At 37.6% G+C, this 17,538-nt stretch overlaps 1 protein-coding gene across 2 annotated transcripts in view; it reads left to right on the top strand.

Moving 5' to 3' along the window:
- Positions 1-17,538, top strand: part of PRKD1 (protein kinase D1) — a 347,146-nt gene that overhangs the window by 274,838 nt on the left and 54,770 nt on the right. For both annotated transcript variants that reach the window (XM_024982053.2, XM_024982052.2), the window contains 3 exons: positions 13,237-13,447; positions 14,927-15,004; positions 16,823-17,027. In XM_024982053.2, the coding sequence (XP_024837821.1) occupies positions 13,237-13,447; positions 14,927-15,004; positions 16,823-17,027 (494 nt within the window). The remainder of the gene's footprint in view (positions 1-13,236; positions 13,448-14,926; positions 15,005-16,822; positions 17,028-17,538) is intronic.

Genomic DNA, 17,538 nt, shown 5'->3' with positions numbered 1-17,538 from the left:
TAGCGCATTTACTGAAATGCACATATTAGAGCTGTGTGCTGGTGCCGGGGCCACAGAACCATGCCAAGTGAGGTCATGGTCCTGATAACCACCAGTTTTGGTTGGCACAGTAAGGCACAGAGCAGCCACTGTCTGAAAATGACTATAATTTTTTAGGAAAGGAGCTTTTTCTTAATGTATCATCACAGTCTATTTAATTTATAGTCTAATCACAGTCTATTTAAAAAGGATGGTATGCAACTGTATGTATTAACGTCTCAATCCAAGAAGAAATTATATATGGAAAAGAAGCTCTGTTTCTTTCACAAAGGTTTTAAGAAATACCCCCTCAAAAATTGACTTTTTATCCATCTTAGGCAATTAACGACCTAAACACTGGGGAGAAGTCAAGTGTTAAAGCAGGATACACAGCAGTGCTCTTATTGTGATAACTTGTTTTGACCAGTTGACTTGTTAATGTTTCATTTTTCTTTTCTGTACTTCTGGTGAATTGAGGGTTGACATATTATTATTTTCCTTCATGAGACTATAAATGTCAAATACCGTTATCAGTGTCCATTCTAAAATGGTCTTGTTAAGGTAACTCTAACAAAGGACGCTAATGAAAACACAACCAGAACATGTTCTGGGTTAAATAAAATTGAGAAGTCAAGATACCTTGATTCATAAGATGTAAAATGAAGAGATCTTCTTCAATAATAGTAAATTCCCATGTTTGAAAAATCAACCTAGTTCAAAATGTGCCCTACTTAGAAAAGTCCAGAGTAAATGCTAGGTCAATGATATTCTTATAAATTTAAATTTTGTAATTTACAGTGCCTTCCAGACATAATTTTAAATGTGGAGTAGTATTTTTCCCTTCAAATTATCCTTTGGGAATAAAGCCAAACAAGGATAGGAAGCATTTTCCACTTCACCCTCCTGCACTAAACTCAGAGCAGATTGTGTAAAAGAAGACTGAAGAGTAGTTGGCTTTTCTATGCAAGTTGTATAGCTTACAGGCAACTAGGCCTTCATGGATTAGCTCCCGAGGGAAACAAAATGCAAACAAAAAGTTTTTGTAGAAGCTCCTGGTATTATATTGCAATGATGCATATTAATTAATCTCTATCGATTAGATTGGTTCCTCTTTAAAAAACAATACTGAAATAGGTGTTCTTGTCTGTATTTTTTGCACATTTGTAAACTTATTACAGATTTAATTATAGGTTTATCAGTAAGTATTTGTTGAATGACTCCAGAAGGTTATATCCTTAGAATCCAAGTAGGCTAAAGAATATATGCATTTTGTGGCCAACTAGTTCTTCAAAACGTTGTAAAAGTTTAAATTTATAACTTCACTGACTACAGTGTATGAGAGTCTGTTTCCTTATACTCTTCCCAACAGTCAATTTTATCAGTATTTTTAAATTATCCAATTATCCACTAATTGGATAGGTAAAATAATTTCTATTAATAAATATCATTTCTTTACTAGAGAAGAGAAACAGCTTTTCATATATTTATTGGCCATTTGTATTTTACCCATGGTGAATTCCCTGTCTCTTTCTCTATTGAGTTGCTTGTTGGTTGTTGTTTAGAATACGTACTGTTCTGTCTGTTAATCAATGGTGGAAGTATATCTTCAATTTTACATGTGTTTTTGATGGCTTTTCCCCATACTGATATTTTAAAACAGAGAAAACATATTTTCACTCCTTATCTAACTGTAAGTGGAGTACTATTGAAAATAAATCATTGTAGGCAGATTAAATATTATATTCTTTTCAAATGATTCAGAAGAATAGTTTTCTCTTTACATGAGTGAGCTGAAGTCAAGTTAGAAAACGGAACAGAATTTAAAGCACAGGTGTCCTTTGTAATCACAGGATACAGTCATGGCTTGATTGTTTGTTTTAAAGTTAGGTAGGCCTTATGGAATTTTTTAAAAATTTAAGAACTTTGCTGAAGTTATTTTAAATGTTTTAAAATGTCTTTAAGGAAACATTTACTATTACAGCTTTGAAGTTAAGAGGCTCTAGAATTGTGTATGTGTGTGTGAAATTAAATGCTTTTAGACAAGTCTTTTTGGTAATTCTTAACATTCAGACTGCACAGATATTGTTAGAATATAAATTGCTTATTTAAGAAGCTTTTCCTGTGTCTGACTGTTTACATTTCACTTTTTTTTATAAAATTTGGAAAATATTCAGTTTAACTTTTTATGAGAGGGTACATATTTTCTAAATAATAATTTGCTGTAAACTGCTATTATTTTTTTATAAAGTTTACTGACTCCCATTTAATTAAGACAAGAATTGTACCAAGGAACTCTTTGCTGCATACTTCCTAAAAACTCTCCCCACAAAATGACTCATTCAGTTACTGTTTCTGTTCATTAATAAATTAAAAAAAAAGCATACCAGTATTACATTATCTACCTGTAATTGGATATGATCCTGATATGCCTTATAATAGTCAAGATAGATTCCTTTCAAATGAGCAAATAATGGGGGGAAAGTTATTTCTAATCCTGAATGTAACTATGGTGAAATTTCTGGCCAAATATTTTCCAGGATAGTTTCCAAAGTAGCAAAAGTCTATCTAGAGGTAGAGACTTTTCTTGTTATGCTTGTATTCTGGAGTTCCAGGAATCCTGGTGATTAATCTGAATGAATAAGTCGTTTTTCCATTTCAATATGTGCCATGACGTCTACATTAGTACATTAGCCAGATATTTCGAGATTTCTTTTGATGATTGTGTAAACTAGTTCTCCAGTGTATACTTCCAGTGAGGAAAAGACATCCAAGAATTCTTCAAGCAGCCCTTCTCCTGAGAGTCAGAAGAGTATGTGTAGTGATAGGTTTGTCAGGAAGGAGCTGGTCAGTAAAATTAAGAGTGTGAGGCCTACTTTGCTGTGCTGTTAATCAGCTGTTGCCTGGTTTCATCCAATGTGTCTAGCTTATCATACGCACGTTATTATTTCGTACTCTACACATAGACTTCCAGCTGTGTAATTCTGAATGTGAACACAGCTGGAGAGTCCTTCATGAACTCCGCTGAGGAGGGGACATCATATGCCCCTTGTCCACATGTACCGGCTGATCTTTTACACAAATGAATCTTTAGTGAAGACTCGTGCAGTCATATCGCAAAGATACTTTGGCCTCTTTAATGCTCCTCCACAGCCGTGCCTTAAGACCCAAAGCATTGTTCTCTGCTTTAAGATACACCCACCCCGTTCCCAGGGACAAGCGTTTGCTCAGTGGCTGGCTGTGCCCGTCTAGTGTCACATCCAGCCTGCCATAGTCATCGTTGTGACCACAGCGCTCCTAGAGGAGTACTATGAAAGAGGGTTGCTCGTTTTTACTTGGAGAGTTTCTGTATCCTCATAAATGTTCTGACCCAGGAAAAAAATAAAGGTTTGTATAGAAGAAATGAGGAGTGAAGAGAGTGGATGATTGAAATTGGTACTATAAATTAAACTTCTAGAAACTTTAGAAATAATTCAGTTTCTAAAATGTTTTATCAGTGTGTTCACAAATATTTAGATACATCATTTTATTTGATCCACAAGACCTGGTTCTAACCATTAGATTGGTTCTGTCCGGTGAGATGAAGTCATCACTCCCTTCTCAAGAAGAGTAATAAGCATATTGCAATTTTGGTAATAAATATAGTGAGATACAAGATGCAACAGAGTCCAGAAGTTATGAACAAATGGACTTTTCACCAAATAGCCCAGTTTTTGGAAGTGTCTGTTTCTCTGTAGCTGTGTACACTGACATAATTTCACTGAGTTAATTCTTTCCTGTACTTTTAAAAGTCAGCTTCTTCTTTTTTTTCTTCTTCTTCTTTTGGTAGGTAAAGAAAAAAGTCTCATACTTTTCTTTCTCTGTTTTAAGTTGCATTAAAATCTACTCTTTGATTCTTGCAAAAGCACATGTGCACGTACATATACACACATGCTATATATTCATCATTGATTGTTACAGGCTAAGATTCTATAAACTACTGTGGAGTTATCCTTGTGGGCCATTTTTGAAGGGAGAGGCAAATTTGCAGCTTTGCACTGTTTACGTCATGCTTTTTCCAGCTTCTCCTTGGTGTGTCCAAGGCAGTAATCGATAGGAAAGCATCTTTCCAGATTGTTTCATTCAGCTTTCCCATGAACTCATAAGCTGAGGCCAGGCCCACTGTCAATTCAATCAGGGTCAAATACCCTTCTCTAGGGGATCTTTCCTACCCAGGGATTGAACCCGAGTCTCCTGCACTTCCCTGGTGGCTCCGATGGTAAAAGCATTTGCTTGCAACGCAATGCGGGAGACCTGGGTTCGATCCCTGGGTGGGGAAGATCCCCTGGAGAAGAAAATGACAACCCACTCCAGTATTCTTGCCTGGAAAATTCCATGGATGGAGGAGCCTCGTAGGCTACAGTCCATGGGGTCGAAAAGAAGTAGACACGACTGAGCGACTTCACTTTCACTTTCTCCTGCATTGCAGGCAGATTCTTGACATTCTGAGCCACCACGGAAGCCCACTATGAGAATATGTATCCCTAAAATCGCTATTCTTGGATTTTCCACATGATCTGCTTACCTTCCAGTTCACATTCTATATGTAGATGAAATCTGACAGTCAAAGCCCTCCACTTGTTGACATGCAAAGTTATTTTCTTCCACCGTGGAAATGCTCCATTTTTATTTTGTGAATGTATAGCATGTGACGTTAAGGTTACACTGCCCTCAAGTTTATCCTTATGGAGAGGTGGTCTTATGTTTCCCCTTTACTCCAAGAACCCACAGATTTACAGGCTGTAAGTAACTGACATTTTGGAAGAACAGTGCATGCAATTTGTAACAACTCTCCAACAGGTCTAGTGCTTTCCCTGGAAAGGGTGGATTGCTTAAGAAAATAGTTAGATTCCTTTATCCTTCATTTCTGTTTACTTAAAAAGAGTGAGGCAATATAAAAGTTAATGTAACTTCCAAGACTGCTTTAGCACTCAGCAAATCCAGATCACCTTGTATTTTTAAGAGATTATATATTTTATTAGTGTGAAAGCTTTCACAAATTGCTTCAAACATTAAAAGTGGATTCTCTACTGTGAAACAGCATCCATCACCTCTGAGCAGGGGGTACACTTTTTTTCTGCCCTGTAGCAGTCCTTTTCAATGTTTTGAAAAGGTGTTGATTAGATTTTATTTATGCCGTATATTTAGGGTATCCAACTGAGTAGCCAAACTCATTTATCTGCACACTTGGCAGGTAGTTCCAGGCCTATAGAGTCAAAATTGTAACAGAATAGCACCAAACAATTTAAAATTCACCAAACACCGTACCCTCCACTCAGGGAATTACAGGGCATCACACCAGAGTGTTCATATGTGAACTCCATTTTACAGGGGTGTTGAGACTTGCCTGTTGCCCAGGAACTGCTCTGGAAAATCCCAGATTCCCCATTTTTGAGATGAAATACTCATCTAAGTGTTGTGGAAAGACGTCAATCGTTTCTTTTCCCTTCATAAAATAGCCTGAGACTAAGCATTCACTGTCCTGTTTCACTAGTAGTGATGATGGGTGAGGTCAGATAATCATTTCCAAGTGGGATAAACAGGCTTCAGAGTATATAAAAGAAATCTCCAGTCAGTCCAAACGCTGGGAGGACTGAATTGTCCTAAACAGAATTTTGGCTGCTAATACTAGTTAACATAGCCATTGCATGGCAAGACTCACTCCAGGGTCCATACCCAGTACCTCTTCCTCAGGAAACTCCTTTTCTGAATGACCCCTTCATCTCCACCACGGAAATGGTTTATTTTTTCTTTGCACCTGGATGCATATGGGCACTTACTCTGTGTGAGGCAGTTTTCCAGAAGTTGATGATACAGTGATGAACAAAATTGTCAAGTTCCCATTCTCCTGGAACTTATATTCTACTGAAGGGAGATGGTTTTGTTTACCTAATAAACAGGTAAGTAAGACACGTTGTAGGCTGCAGTAATTGCCCTGGATGAGAAAGTATGATGTGCCAGAGAGTAAAAGAGTGTGGAAGGAATGTGGGCAGGAAATGAGGTAGTCTGGAGGCCTTTTGGAGAAGGTGATATATGACCTGGAATCTGAAGAGTAAGGCAGAACCTAAAGAAGGAAAGGGCACAAGTCAATAACAACAGTTATGTTGTGTCCAGAATTCTGTTAGGTAGTAAGCTTATTGGGCACAGAGATTGTTACTGATTAATCTTTATATGTCCTATAGCATCTGACTTGAGCCTTTGGGTAGAATTTGTCCTAGGAAATACTTGTTAAATTAGGTAGATCCATCTTGATAGCAGTAGGGGCAAATTGTTATAAGGCACTAATCTGCCCAGTTCTTTGATAATCAGAAAGGCTAGGTCTTAACACTTCAGTAAAAAAAGGTTAATGTTTGCTTGGCTTGGTGTCACACAGTGGTTCTTGTATCTTTTAAGCGTAACAGCAGCTGGATAGGAAAGTAGGCAGGCAACTGAGGGATTCTTAAACAATAGAAGCTATATATTCTGCTAGCCATAATGTTCTGGAACACATGTTTGATGCTATCCTCTGAGCACAGGCAGACTGCTTGAAAATCTCTTCTGTGGTTTAAGGTTAAATGGTTCACAATATTTTCACGGTGCACTTGGCATGTAGAACGTACTATTGCTTTGTTATTCTCATTTCCGTGAACTCTTCTTTCGTGACTTAAATGAAGGGAAGAAAATATTTTCTATTTTTATATTAGTATAAAATCAGGGGATATGAGAGCTGGGAGAGACTAAGAAAAGAGGAAGCAAGCCCGGAACAAGACTACCTGAGTTCATGGTTCTGCATTTTACAGGCTGTATGATCTTGGGCAGATGATGTAATCTTTCTATGGTTCAGTTTCCTTATCTTTAAAAAACCTGGTGATCATGAGATTGAAATGAGTTGAAATAAAGTGCCATGAAAAGAATCTGGTACATACAAAAGTTATAGAAAGTATTTTATGTCTTTATCTAATCCTGAGGTCTCAAACTCCTCCCCATGACCAGATTTATTCCCCAGTTCTGTTGACTGAATGTTTCAGAATTGTTTTCAGAGTCGCTGATATTTAGAAATAGAGTTATTTCATAAAGTGCCTAGATTTTCTGCTGCTTTTGTAAAACTAAAAAAGCTGAAAACATAAGGCTTTTTCAGTCACATGGCAGCCATTAGAAGTATTTGAGCCACAGCCATCCCTTTTAAACTGAACCTGTCCTCTCCAGTTTTCCATAAGCTCCAACATTCTCTGTTGCATTCCTGCACCCATTAATATTAACAGCCTACAGGTACATATTTGAGCTTTCTACCTGTCCTCTTTTTAGAGCAGAAGGGTTGTGATAGATATTGTATACATGTTGTATATGGTAAGTAGGGATGAGGAGCAGGCAGACAAGTACAGAGAACAGTTCCAGTGAAAAACATTGCTTAGTCAACTGTCCTTTCTCAAAACTGAAATTCTGTAGAGCAAGTGTGTTGGTGTTACCAGTGCATGTAGTACTATGTCAGTGTTACAGTGCATGTAATCCTAATTTGTTTTTAAATGCTTGTGTTAACAGTCTATATTTTGAACATCTCTATTGAAATGTCTCATCCATTATTTGCATACATTTATTTCTTGAAAACATTCATTATTGTTCAAGCATTGCTTATTACTTACATTGTACCAGGTTCTTCTTTCTACTAGCAGAAGACAAATGTGATTAAGACACTGTCCTTCCCTTAGGAGCTTACTGTGTAGTGAAAAGTGCAAATGTGAAAGTGTTACTCACTCAGTTGTGTCCGACTCTTTGTGACCCCGTGGACTGTAGCCCACCAGGCTCCTCTGTCCATGGAATTTTCCAGGCAAGAATACTAGAGTGGGTAGTCATTCCCTTCTCCAAGGGATCTTCCTGACCCTGTAGTTGAACCTGGGTCTCCTGCATTGCAGGTGAATTTATTACTGTCTGAGCCACCAGGGAAGCCCCATTGTGTTAATGATTAAGACCAAAAGGAGTCCTGAAAATGATAAATCCAGAAAGACACTTCAAAGTATACACAAAAGTATTAACTTTTCCATTTCTCTTTAAGTCAGTAGGAATTTATGTCACTCCAAATTCAGTTGCCATTATGGGTCTATATTTTAATACTGGATAAAGTTTCATTTGAATGCTGTTTTTTATAAAGTGACTTTTATCTCTCAGGAAATCTTATTTTTAATTTTTATGTAAATGACAAGAAACCACAAGTAAAGGCAGTTTTCCCCCTCTGTTTTTTAGATTTATTAATAAAGAGAATTCATTTTGAACTGCGAAGTGGAATATACCTTGTTGGGAAATTGTTTCAGAGTCCTGTTGAATGTTTAAAGATGTGCTGGCAGTTGGAGTTTCCATAATGTAATCTAAGCAGTCATTTCCTGGGAGGGTTCCAAACTTGCTGAGTCATTATTTAATATACCAGGTTAAAAACCAGATTCTGTGTCTAGAAAAGCAAGATGCATTGTCTCCATAAGTAGATGTTCAGTGCCTGCACTTTTAACTTTGGCAGTCGTTTCACACGAAACACTGTTAACATGTGGATGTTACAGACACGTCAGGAAACCACAGTCTTGAAAACATTGTAATCTCTTGAATCTTTAATATCTAATCTTGGCTTTAAAATTCAGCTCTCATCATTTTTCTGTTCTCATATTCTCTCCCATTCATGACCGTGATCCTTCTTACAATGAGAATAAGAGAGACCTTTATACTTTTCATCATCTGCAATTTGCCAGATCAGATCATTGATGTCAGTCCATACAAATACCATGTCATACAGCGATGTCAGCTCTCAAAAAAGTTTCACACCTACAATTTGATCCAAACTCCTCCACTCAGGAAAAGAACAATACATAAGACCAATGGCTAATGTAAACATGTAAATTTTTAGAAGTGCATCCTCTGGTATGTGCTTACTGTAATTATAGAGAAGAGAATGCTATATCTGTTCAGAGTTTTAAGCCAGTCATTGCTCTACACATAATAATGAAGCAGAATGAAACAAAATGTTGCTGTTTACTTCTTCCTTTCCAAAACATTTCAACTTTCCTCTCTATTCCCAGGGAGAAAAAAAACCACAACACTCATTCTGCAGATTGTCCAGGTTCCCCAAATACTGGAACAGCAAGTAACAGTGGAGATTAATTTAAACACCATTTAGTTAAACTAGTAAGCCTAATCAAAACTTCACTAGTGTTGATAGGTAAGCGAGAATTTTCTCTACCATAATTAAAGATCTTACTTACAAGTGTAAAGTAATGTACTCATAATGATTAAGTATACAAATATACTTCCTTGGTGGCTCAGACAGTAAAGAATCTGCCCATAATGCAGGAGTTCCAGGTTTGATCCCTGGGTCGGGAAGATCCCCAGAAGAAGGGAATGTCTACCCACTCCCATATTCTTGCCTGGAGAATTCCATGGATGGAGGAGCCTGGCGGGCTACAGTCCATGGGGTTACAAAGAGTCAGACAGTGTTGAGCAACTAACACTTTCACTTCACTTTATACAAATATACAAGTACATAAAAAATATTAAAATGAAGTAAGTTAATGAAGAAATATAATGATACCATATCTCTTTACTTTGTATAATAATGCACAACATCCATGTACTGTGCTTAGTCGCTCCGTCGTGTCTCACTCGTTGCGACCATGTGGACTGTAGCCCGCCAGGCTCCTCTGTCCATGGGCTTCTCCAGGTAAGAATACTGGAGTGGGTTGCCATGCCCTCTTCCAGGAGATCTTCCCAACCCAGGGATCAAACCCAGGGCTTATGCATTGCAGGCAGATTCTTCCATAAAAACTAGTTATTTAAGTCAGCATTACCCTTTGAATTGTAAGTCTGCTTTCCTATTGAAATTATCTTAAAGTCCAAGCTAGTTTAATTTAGATCAATGCGATTTGTAAAACCATCCTCTATTTCTTTTAAAATTACTAACTTCTGAATTTTTGCCTACTCCATAGCTTGATGCATCAAACAAAAAAAATATGGTAATGTGGATTTTGGGCATTATACCTTCAAATAAAATTTCACATAAAAATGGAAATTACAACTAGTAACTTTCTTAAAATGGTAACTGAATGTGAATTATTAATCAAAATGTATCACTGATTCTGAAAACCCTTAGGAGCATTTTATTTGCTTTTATATTATTAGAAACGATGATTGGCAGGATTCCAGAAATAATGGTTGTTAAACATTTATGTAACCAATGATATATAGATAAATATTATAAATATAAATTTATATTACAGGTCAATGGCCTTATAGGATCTTATTTTTATGTTTGTTTTACAATCTCTTATATATCAGTAAAGCTTTTTTTCACACTTTGAAGAATGGATAAATATTTCAATAAGCATTTACAAAGTCATAAGATAGTAACCCAGTCTTCTTTTTTTGTCTTAGCTCTTAATTTTGCTGCATAACAGGGAAAAGCAGGTATAAATGTATATGTGTAAACTCTCAGAAACATAGAATACAGTTCAGTCTCCATTACATCAGTTACCACATGCATGCACCCCGTCTCATGATTTTTAAACTTCACTTTTTCATTTAGAAATAGAGGCCACATTGAAAATGACTGATTCTATTTGGAACTGTAAGAAAAGGGAATCATGAGAATGTCTGGTTGTGTTGCTAGTTGATTTTGCTGCTGCTGCTGCTAAGTCGCTTCAGTCATGTCCAACTCTGTGTGACCCCATAGACGGCAGCCCACCAGGCTCCCCTGTCCCTGGGATTCTCCAGGCAAGAACACTGGAGTGGGTTGCCATTTCCTTCTCCAATGCATGGAAATGAAAAGTGAAAGTGAAGTCGCTCAGTCGTGTCTGATCCTCAGTGACCCCATGGACTGCAGCCTTCCAGGCTCCTCCATCCATGGGATTTTCCAGGCAAGAGTACTGGAGTGGGGTACCATTGCCTTCTCCAGTTGATTTTAAGATGTCATAAATGACAAGAGGACGCTTTGATAATGTTGTTAAAATCTTAAATTGCTATTGTATCTTAAATGCTGTTAGTTTTCATTTTGACACTATAAATCTGCAGTTTATTGTTATTCAGTGCCAAGGACACATGTGGCTGTGTGAATCTCATCTTTGCCTGAGTGTGTAGTACAGACTCGGCCACAAAATAACAGCCAGTTTCTTTTCCCCAAAATCATGTAAGGTTTTAAAATGTCTTAGGTAATCCTGCCTTGAAGGTAATAAATGACTTCTCAGGAATAATTCTGGTTCTTGTAGTTTGTGGTAGTGTTTATGTGAATGTTAACATGTTGGGTGAGAACATTGAGCTTTATCTGATTGCCTCTTGCTCATCTAAGTGAATTTGCCCCATGGTATACTGAATAATCCAACATCAAACTGGCTTTGTCTACACATCTTAGAATCAAGTCTCTTAAGTTAAGAAAAATAACTGAAAAGTCATTTGGTCAACTTTTCATACGATTTTCCAAATTTGAGAACATTGTAAGTCTGCTAAGAAAGTGTGACAACAGATCAGCTTTTATTTTGAGTGGTGAAACTTTCCAACTGTGGAAAAATACCACTTTTCATTTTAGTGCACTTAAAACTGGCCCATTGGATTGTTAAAACAGGACCTAACCCAATGAACTTAATTATTTTCCAGTAGAATTAAATTCCACTGAAGGTATTTATTCAATATATTTATGATTCTGATTTGGCAAACCTTAGACTCAGTTTTAAAAGCTCCCATGATGTCTCTGCAAGAGTTGAGCCCTTCCAGAATAATTCTGCTTCATAGTTTTTTATGGAATTGAAGGTATAAATGTAACTGTAGACATAATATCCCTAAGTAGAACCTCATTTCAAATTTATTTTTATTGCAGCTAGTGAATCTGTAAATCAAAATTTTCCCATTTGATGCAGATAGACATTGAAAGGGATAGAAATTATATGTATATATGATTTGTTTCTCATCTTTTCAGTAATTACCGGAATTAGACATTAACTAAGTAAGGTGATAATACAAGGGCTCTAGAAGCAGACAAACGTAGATTCATGTTTTGACTGTACTATATACTAGCATTTGACCCCAAAATTAGATGCCTCAACTATAGATAACAAGGCCTGTCTTATAAGGTACCTAAAACAGTGATTATTCAGAGTTAATACTAAGTTAAGAGCTTAATAAATGAATTATATAATTATAATGACTATTAAAAAGTAATTCAGTTCTTTTATTCCAATGATTATTATTTCTGATGATTCCCAAGTATATTTCCATGATATCAAGAGATACCATGAAATTGTTCAAAAACACTGGAAACACAGTTCATTTTAATTCGTTTGTTTTTTTAAATCTATATAGAGCTGATGATGTAATTACAAAATGAGAAACAGGAGTGTACAGAGGTATAATTGTAACCAAAACATTAATATTTGTGACTGTTATATAATCTAGTAGTCACTGTTTCTCATTTTATAAATGATAGTATAAGTTTAACTCTACTTTTATATGGTTGAGGAATAATGTTAAATTATGTATATTTTTTTCTTGGAGAAAATCCAAAGAAACTATCGGCCCTTTTCAGATGAGGTACTGTATGGGACAGACTGGGGGGATTTGCTTTTCATTTATTATCCTCCTGAATTTCTTACATTTTGTACCTGTGAATCTTTAGTAAATATCAGTAAAGTAGTATATGCAGTGAGATTTAGAACCATATTTTTGTTTGCTTTCAACTTTATATTTCTCCATTAAAACTAATGAAACTAAAAAGCTGAAAATTAAAGTCCCAGAAATCAGTTTCAAATATTCTGATCTCCAATTCTGGTTTCAGATGTAAAAGCAAAGTACTCAAGTAAGACATAAAGGGGAAATAAATTACATTAATAAACAGAAACATAGTTTTAGTTTATTCCTCTGACATTCTTAACAATCAGTCCACTAAATACAATAGTAAAACAAAAAGCAATTTAAAAATACATAAATATATTATGCTGCATCAAGGTCACTTGCATCTTACCGTATCACTCTGGGAACATCACTACCATCTGAAAAGCTGGATGTGTTTTATTGGGAAAATGATTTTTCTCTCTGTGTCAGTTTTACTGCACTAGAGCCTTGGCTCAGTAATAATGTGAACCCTTTTGTCGAAAAATTAAATCAAAGTGAAAATAAAAATACATAAACATATAAATCAGTCTTTTACAACTTATTGTGCTCTGTTGTCTTTCAAACATATAGCAAAAGTCACCTTCTGAGTCCTTCATTGGTCGAGAGAAGAGGTCAAATTCCCAGTCGTACATTGGGCGACCCATCCAGCTCGACAAGATCTTGCTGTCCAAAGTTAAAGTGCCGCACACATTCGTCATCCACTCATACACCCGGCCCACCGTGTGCCAGTATTGCAAGAAGCTTCTCAAGGGGCTCTTCAGGCAGGGCCTGCAGTGCAAAGGTAAGGATGACTTTGCCACCAGCCAACACTTGATCCTCATCCATTTGAAATAACTGTTTTCCTCATCACTTTTCTTTCTGGATGAATGCTTGGTTTTAATATTTTCTTCTAAAATCATTGTGATTACAACATCAGCACCAAATAAAACAGCCTTCAAGGCCTTCACCTCCTGCTCCTCTGTCCACCTCCTGACCGTTTCGGTGGAGCTAGCCCACTGAGATAATACATGACGGATGGATGGCTATAAAAACCTACCCACGGGGAGCAGTGAAGCCCATGCTGGATCTTACCTAAGCCTCCTTCAGCCTCCCATTTGGACCGGGGAGCTCCTTAACCTCACTCGCCCTGCTTCTTGCACCCTACTGGACATGCTTATTCCAACATCTGTGGTGGTGCAAGCTCTGTGTAGACCTAAGGGGCCTCATTAGATTTGTGTTAACTACAGTACTTTCCCTGAAAGTGTGCTTGCTCTTACAATACTAGTATGCTAATAATACTTTTCCAAGGCTGATAGTGAAGCGTCTAGAGAAAGGGGTGTGTTTTCTGATTCACTCACAGGTCAGTATAGATGAATGGCTTACCCTTCCTTCCCCCACTGCCTCAGTGGCCTTCCCTGGCTCAACCTCACACTCCCCTAATGGCAGGATTCTGTCATTTGTCTGCTGTTTGCTACTCTGGCCTGGAGGGACCAGCCAGAACTTGCATGGTTAGCCTCATCTCAGGCAGGCTTCCTTACCGCCCTTGTTCCTTTTGATGCTGATCCCAGGTTGATTCCTGTGAACAGTCCCTCCTCCCCTCACCATGTACACATAGCTCTCCACCTTGCTCCTCTGGCTCTGATCTTAGCCTCCTTTCTGATCATCATCTAACCTTTCCCCTGTGTCCATACTTGTGGTGGCTGATAATGGCCTTTAAAGGTGTCCTAGTACTAATCCCCAGAACCTGTAAATGGTACCTTATATAGAAAAGGGGTCTCTGTGGATGTGATTAACTTAAGGCTTTTGAGATGGGAAGTTTAGCCTGGATTATCCAGGAGAGTTCAATGTAATCACAGCATCTTTACCAGACAGAGACAGGGATATTTGACACAGAGGAAGACAAGGTGACATGACCACAGAAGCAAACATTAGAGTGATGTGGCCACAAGCCAAGGAATGCCAGCCACCATCAGAATCCAGTCATCAGGATTCTCCCCTGGAGCTTCTGGAGGAAGATTTTGGATTTCTATCTTCCAGACCTGTGTGAGAATAAATTTCTGTTGTTTTGAAAGTGAAAGTGTTAGTCTCTCAGTTGTATCTGACTGTCTGCAACCCCATGGACTGTAGCCCACTAGGCTCCTTTGTCCATGGAACTCTCCAGGCAAGAATCCTGGAGTGGGTAGCAGTTCCCTTCTCCAGGGGATATTCCAGACCCAGGGATCCAACCCAGGTCTCCTGTATTTGTTGTTTAAGCCACCAAAAATAAAATCATTGTGATTAGATTGCAGATTCAACTGTCATAAACGCTGTGCACCAAAAGTGCCCAACAACTGCCTTGGCGAAGTGACCATTAACGGAGGTAGGTAGAAGGTCAGCCTTCTCTCCCTCTTAAGGCATGTGTCATATAGGACTTAGTGGGATTTTCTTTACTTTTGTTTCTATTCAGATACTTGTGACTCAGTAAATTACAGCCTCTGTCCTACTTTACTGTAGAAAAGTACCCGTCATTGTATTATGATAAAGACCAGAGATTATCTGGATTTTTACATGGTGAACCACCTCATACTGAAAACCTGGATATCCAGGATTTCTTCCCCAACTGCCTCATTTTCTACATCTATCCTAGTTCATTCAGAAATGTAGAAATTGTTGTAATGTCTGCAAGTTATACCTATCTGTCTTTTCCTCCATCCTTTTTATTCCAAGCATTGAAACAGAAGTTAACTTTTATTCCCTGTTGGTCAAGGGAAGAATCACAGAAATTGACTGACTGGAAACAGTTACCTACTTTCTTCATCCATCCAGTTACTATTTTCATTGTGTGTGTACTTGTTAATATGCATCTTTAATAATAATAAAAGGAAATTTAATTCAGCCAGTTAAAAGCTCCATATCCTTTTCTATATTGAGGAATATTCCTTTGGGAAGACTTGAACTGCATAGATTAAGTTTGAAGGAATCCTAAGAAAAATGTTGTGTTCTAAAGGAACAGCTCTCATTTTCTTCCCTGGTAGAATTCCTTATGGATTCTGAACAAAACATTTGACACAGAGTCCCAGGTTGACTTTACCCATAGATAGTAGACTGCATTAGACTTTCAGCCTGTTATCAGATTGTTGATTCCTCTGAGAAGAAAACTGGTGGTAAAAGATGGGAGAAACTGGTTGAGTATTTCTGTGTTACTAAAATCCTGAAGAACAAGTGATTATCTGTGTTCTCCACTTTCTTCTCTAGAAGAAGAGAAAGCTCTCTAGGAAAACATTCCCATAGTAGTTTCTGGCTTTGCAGTGCTGCCAAAGATAAAAACTTGGCAGTCTTCCCAGTTTAAGTGGCATGTGGTATTGATTTTATTCAGGCCCAGGAAATGTCAACCTGTACTAGATAACTGGAACTAAGGGGAAACAGTATAGTTTTTGTTATATTGATTAATTTGAAATCGCATTTTTCCATACAGTCTGAAAAATCTGGGAAAATGCGCGTTTTCCAAACTTGGCAGGCTATTTAAACCATCAGCCTTAAATAGGCTCTAATCAGTCTTTTTTCTAATTTTAAAGTAAGAACTTTATATTAGTAAGTAATTATACTGCATTAGCATCAACAGCAGCAGCATCAACTGTGTAATGGCAGGATTCAGTATTATTTCAAACATCAAATATTTGTTTGATAGTTATTTAAACAGTGCTGCTTATGTGACCAACTTAATCTATTGAAATTCATGATTTTAAAAGTTACTGAGTGGAGTATCAGGAGTCAGTGACATTCCGTGTTCGTGCATGTGAAAGTTTCCCACATCCTCCCACATGTTTCTCTTTCCCACCAGGGTGCTGTGCTGCTGAAATAAGATTAGTTTCCTCTTCCTGGTATCACGTTGCTTCCTAGCACTTTGTTTCTGCATCACCCTTGGCGTCCTTCCAAGGCTCCCCATGACGTATTTATGCTTCTAGGCTTAGGGGCCTAAAAAATGAGCATCTACTTGTAAAATTATATATTTATCCTCTCATAAATTCAGATACTTATGAGCTAAAGTTTAAAAGGAAAGTGAAAGAAAGGAAGAATTATTCACATGACTGTATTTTTAGGGCTTCCAATTGATTTGTTTTAGGATTGCCTAACTTTCTCTTAAGTCTTGGCTCTAGGATACTAGGCTTATCTTCATGGGTGCAAAACAATTTTGTAGATTTGCTTAGCCCTGGGGCAGAGTCTGACGTAGTCATGGAAGAAGGGAGCGATGACAATGACAGTGAAAGAAACAGTGGGCTCATGGATGACATGGAAGAGGCAATGGTCCAGGACGCTGAGATGGTGATGGCCGAGTGCCAGAACGACAGTGGGGAGATGCAGGATCCAGACCCGGACCACGAGGACTCCAACAGAACCATCAGGTGAGGGTGCTCTCCCAGGCTTGGTCAGACAGGCGAGCCCCAAGCGGTATTTACTTTTTAAAGCTCTTTGATATTTTAATCAATTACAGAGAAAACTTAAAGTTGTGTTTACAGGCATACCTGGTTTTATTACTTTATTGCATGTCATAGGTATTCCTTTTTTTTTTTTAAACAAATTGAACCTCTGTGGCCACCTTGGGTAGGGACACCTATCAGTACCACTTTCCCAACAGCTTTTACTCACTTTGCATCTCTGTGTCACATTTTGGTAATTCTCTCAATATTTCACACGTGTTCACTATTATTATGTTTGTTAGGGTGATCTATGTTTAGTAAATTTTGAGGTTACTGTTGTAATTGTTTGGGGGCACCACAAACCATGCCTATATAAAACAGTAAGCTTAATCAATAAACATTACGTGTTATGACATCTCTACAAGCCAGCCATTTTCCTGTCTCTCTCCATCTCCTCAGGCCTCCCTATTTCCTGAGACACAACAGTATTGAAATT

This window comes from Bos taurus, chromosome 21 (assembly GCF_002263795.3).
Source record: "Bos taurus isolate L1 Dominette 01449 registration number 42190680 breed Hereford chromosome 21, ARS-UCD2.0, whole genome shotgun sequence".
Lineage (NCBI taxonomy): Eukaryota > Metazoa > Chordata > Mammalia > Artiodactyla > Bovidae > Bos > Bos taurus.
Note: the sequence above shows the minus strand (reverse complement) of the source record. Positions and strands in the feature narration are given on the sequence as shown.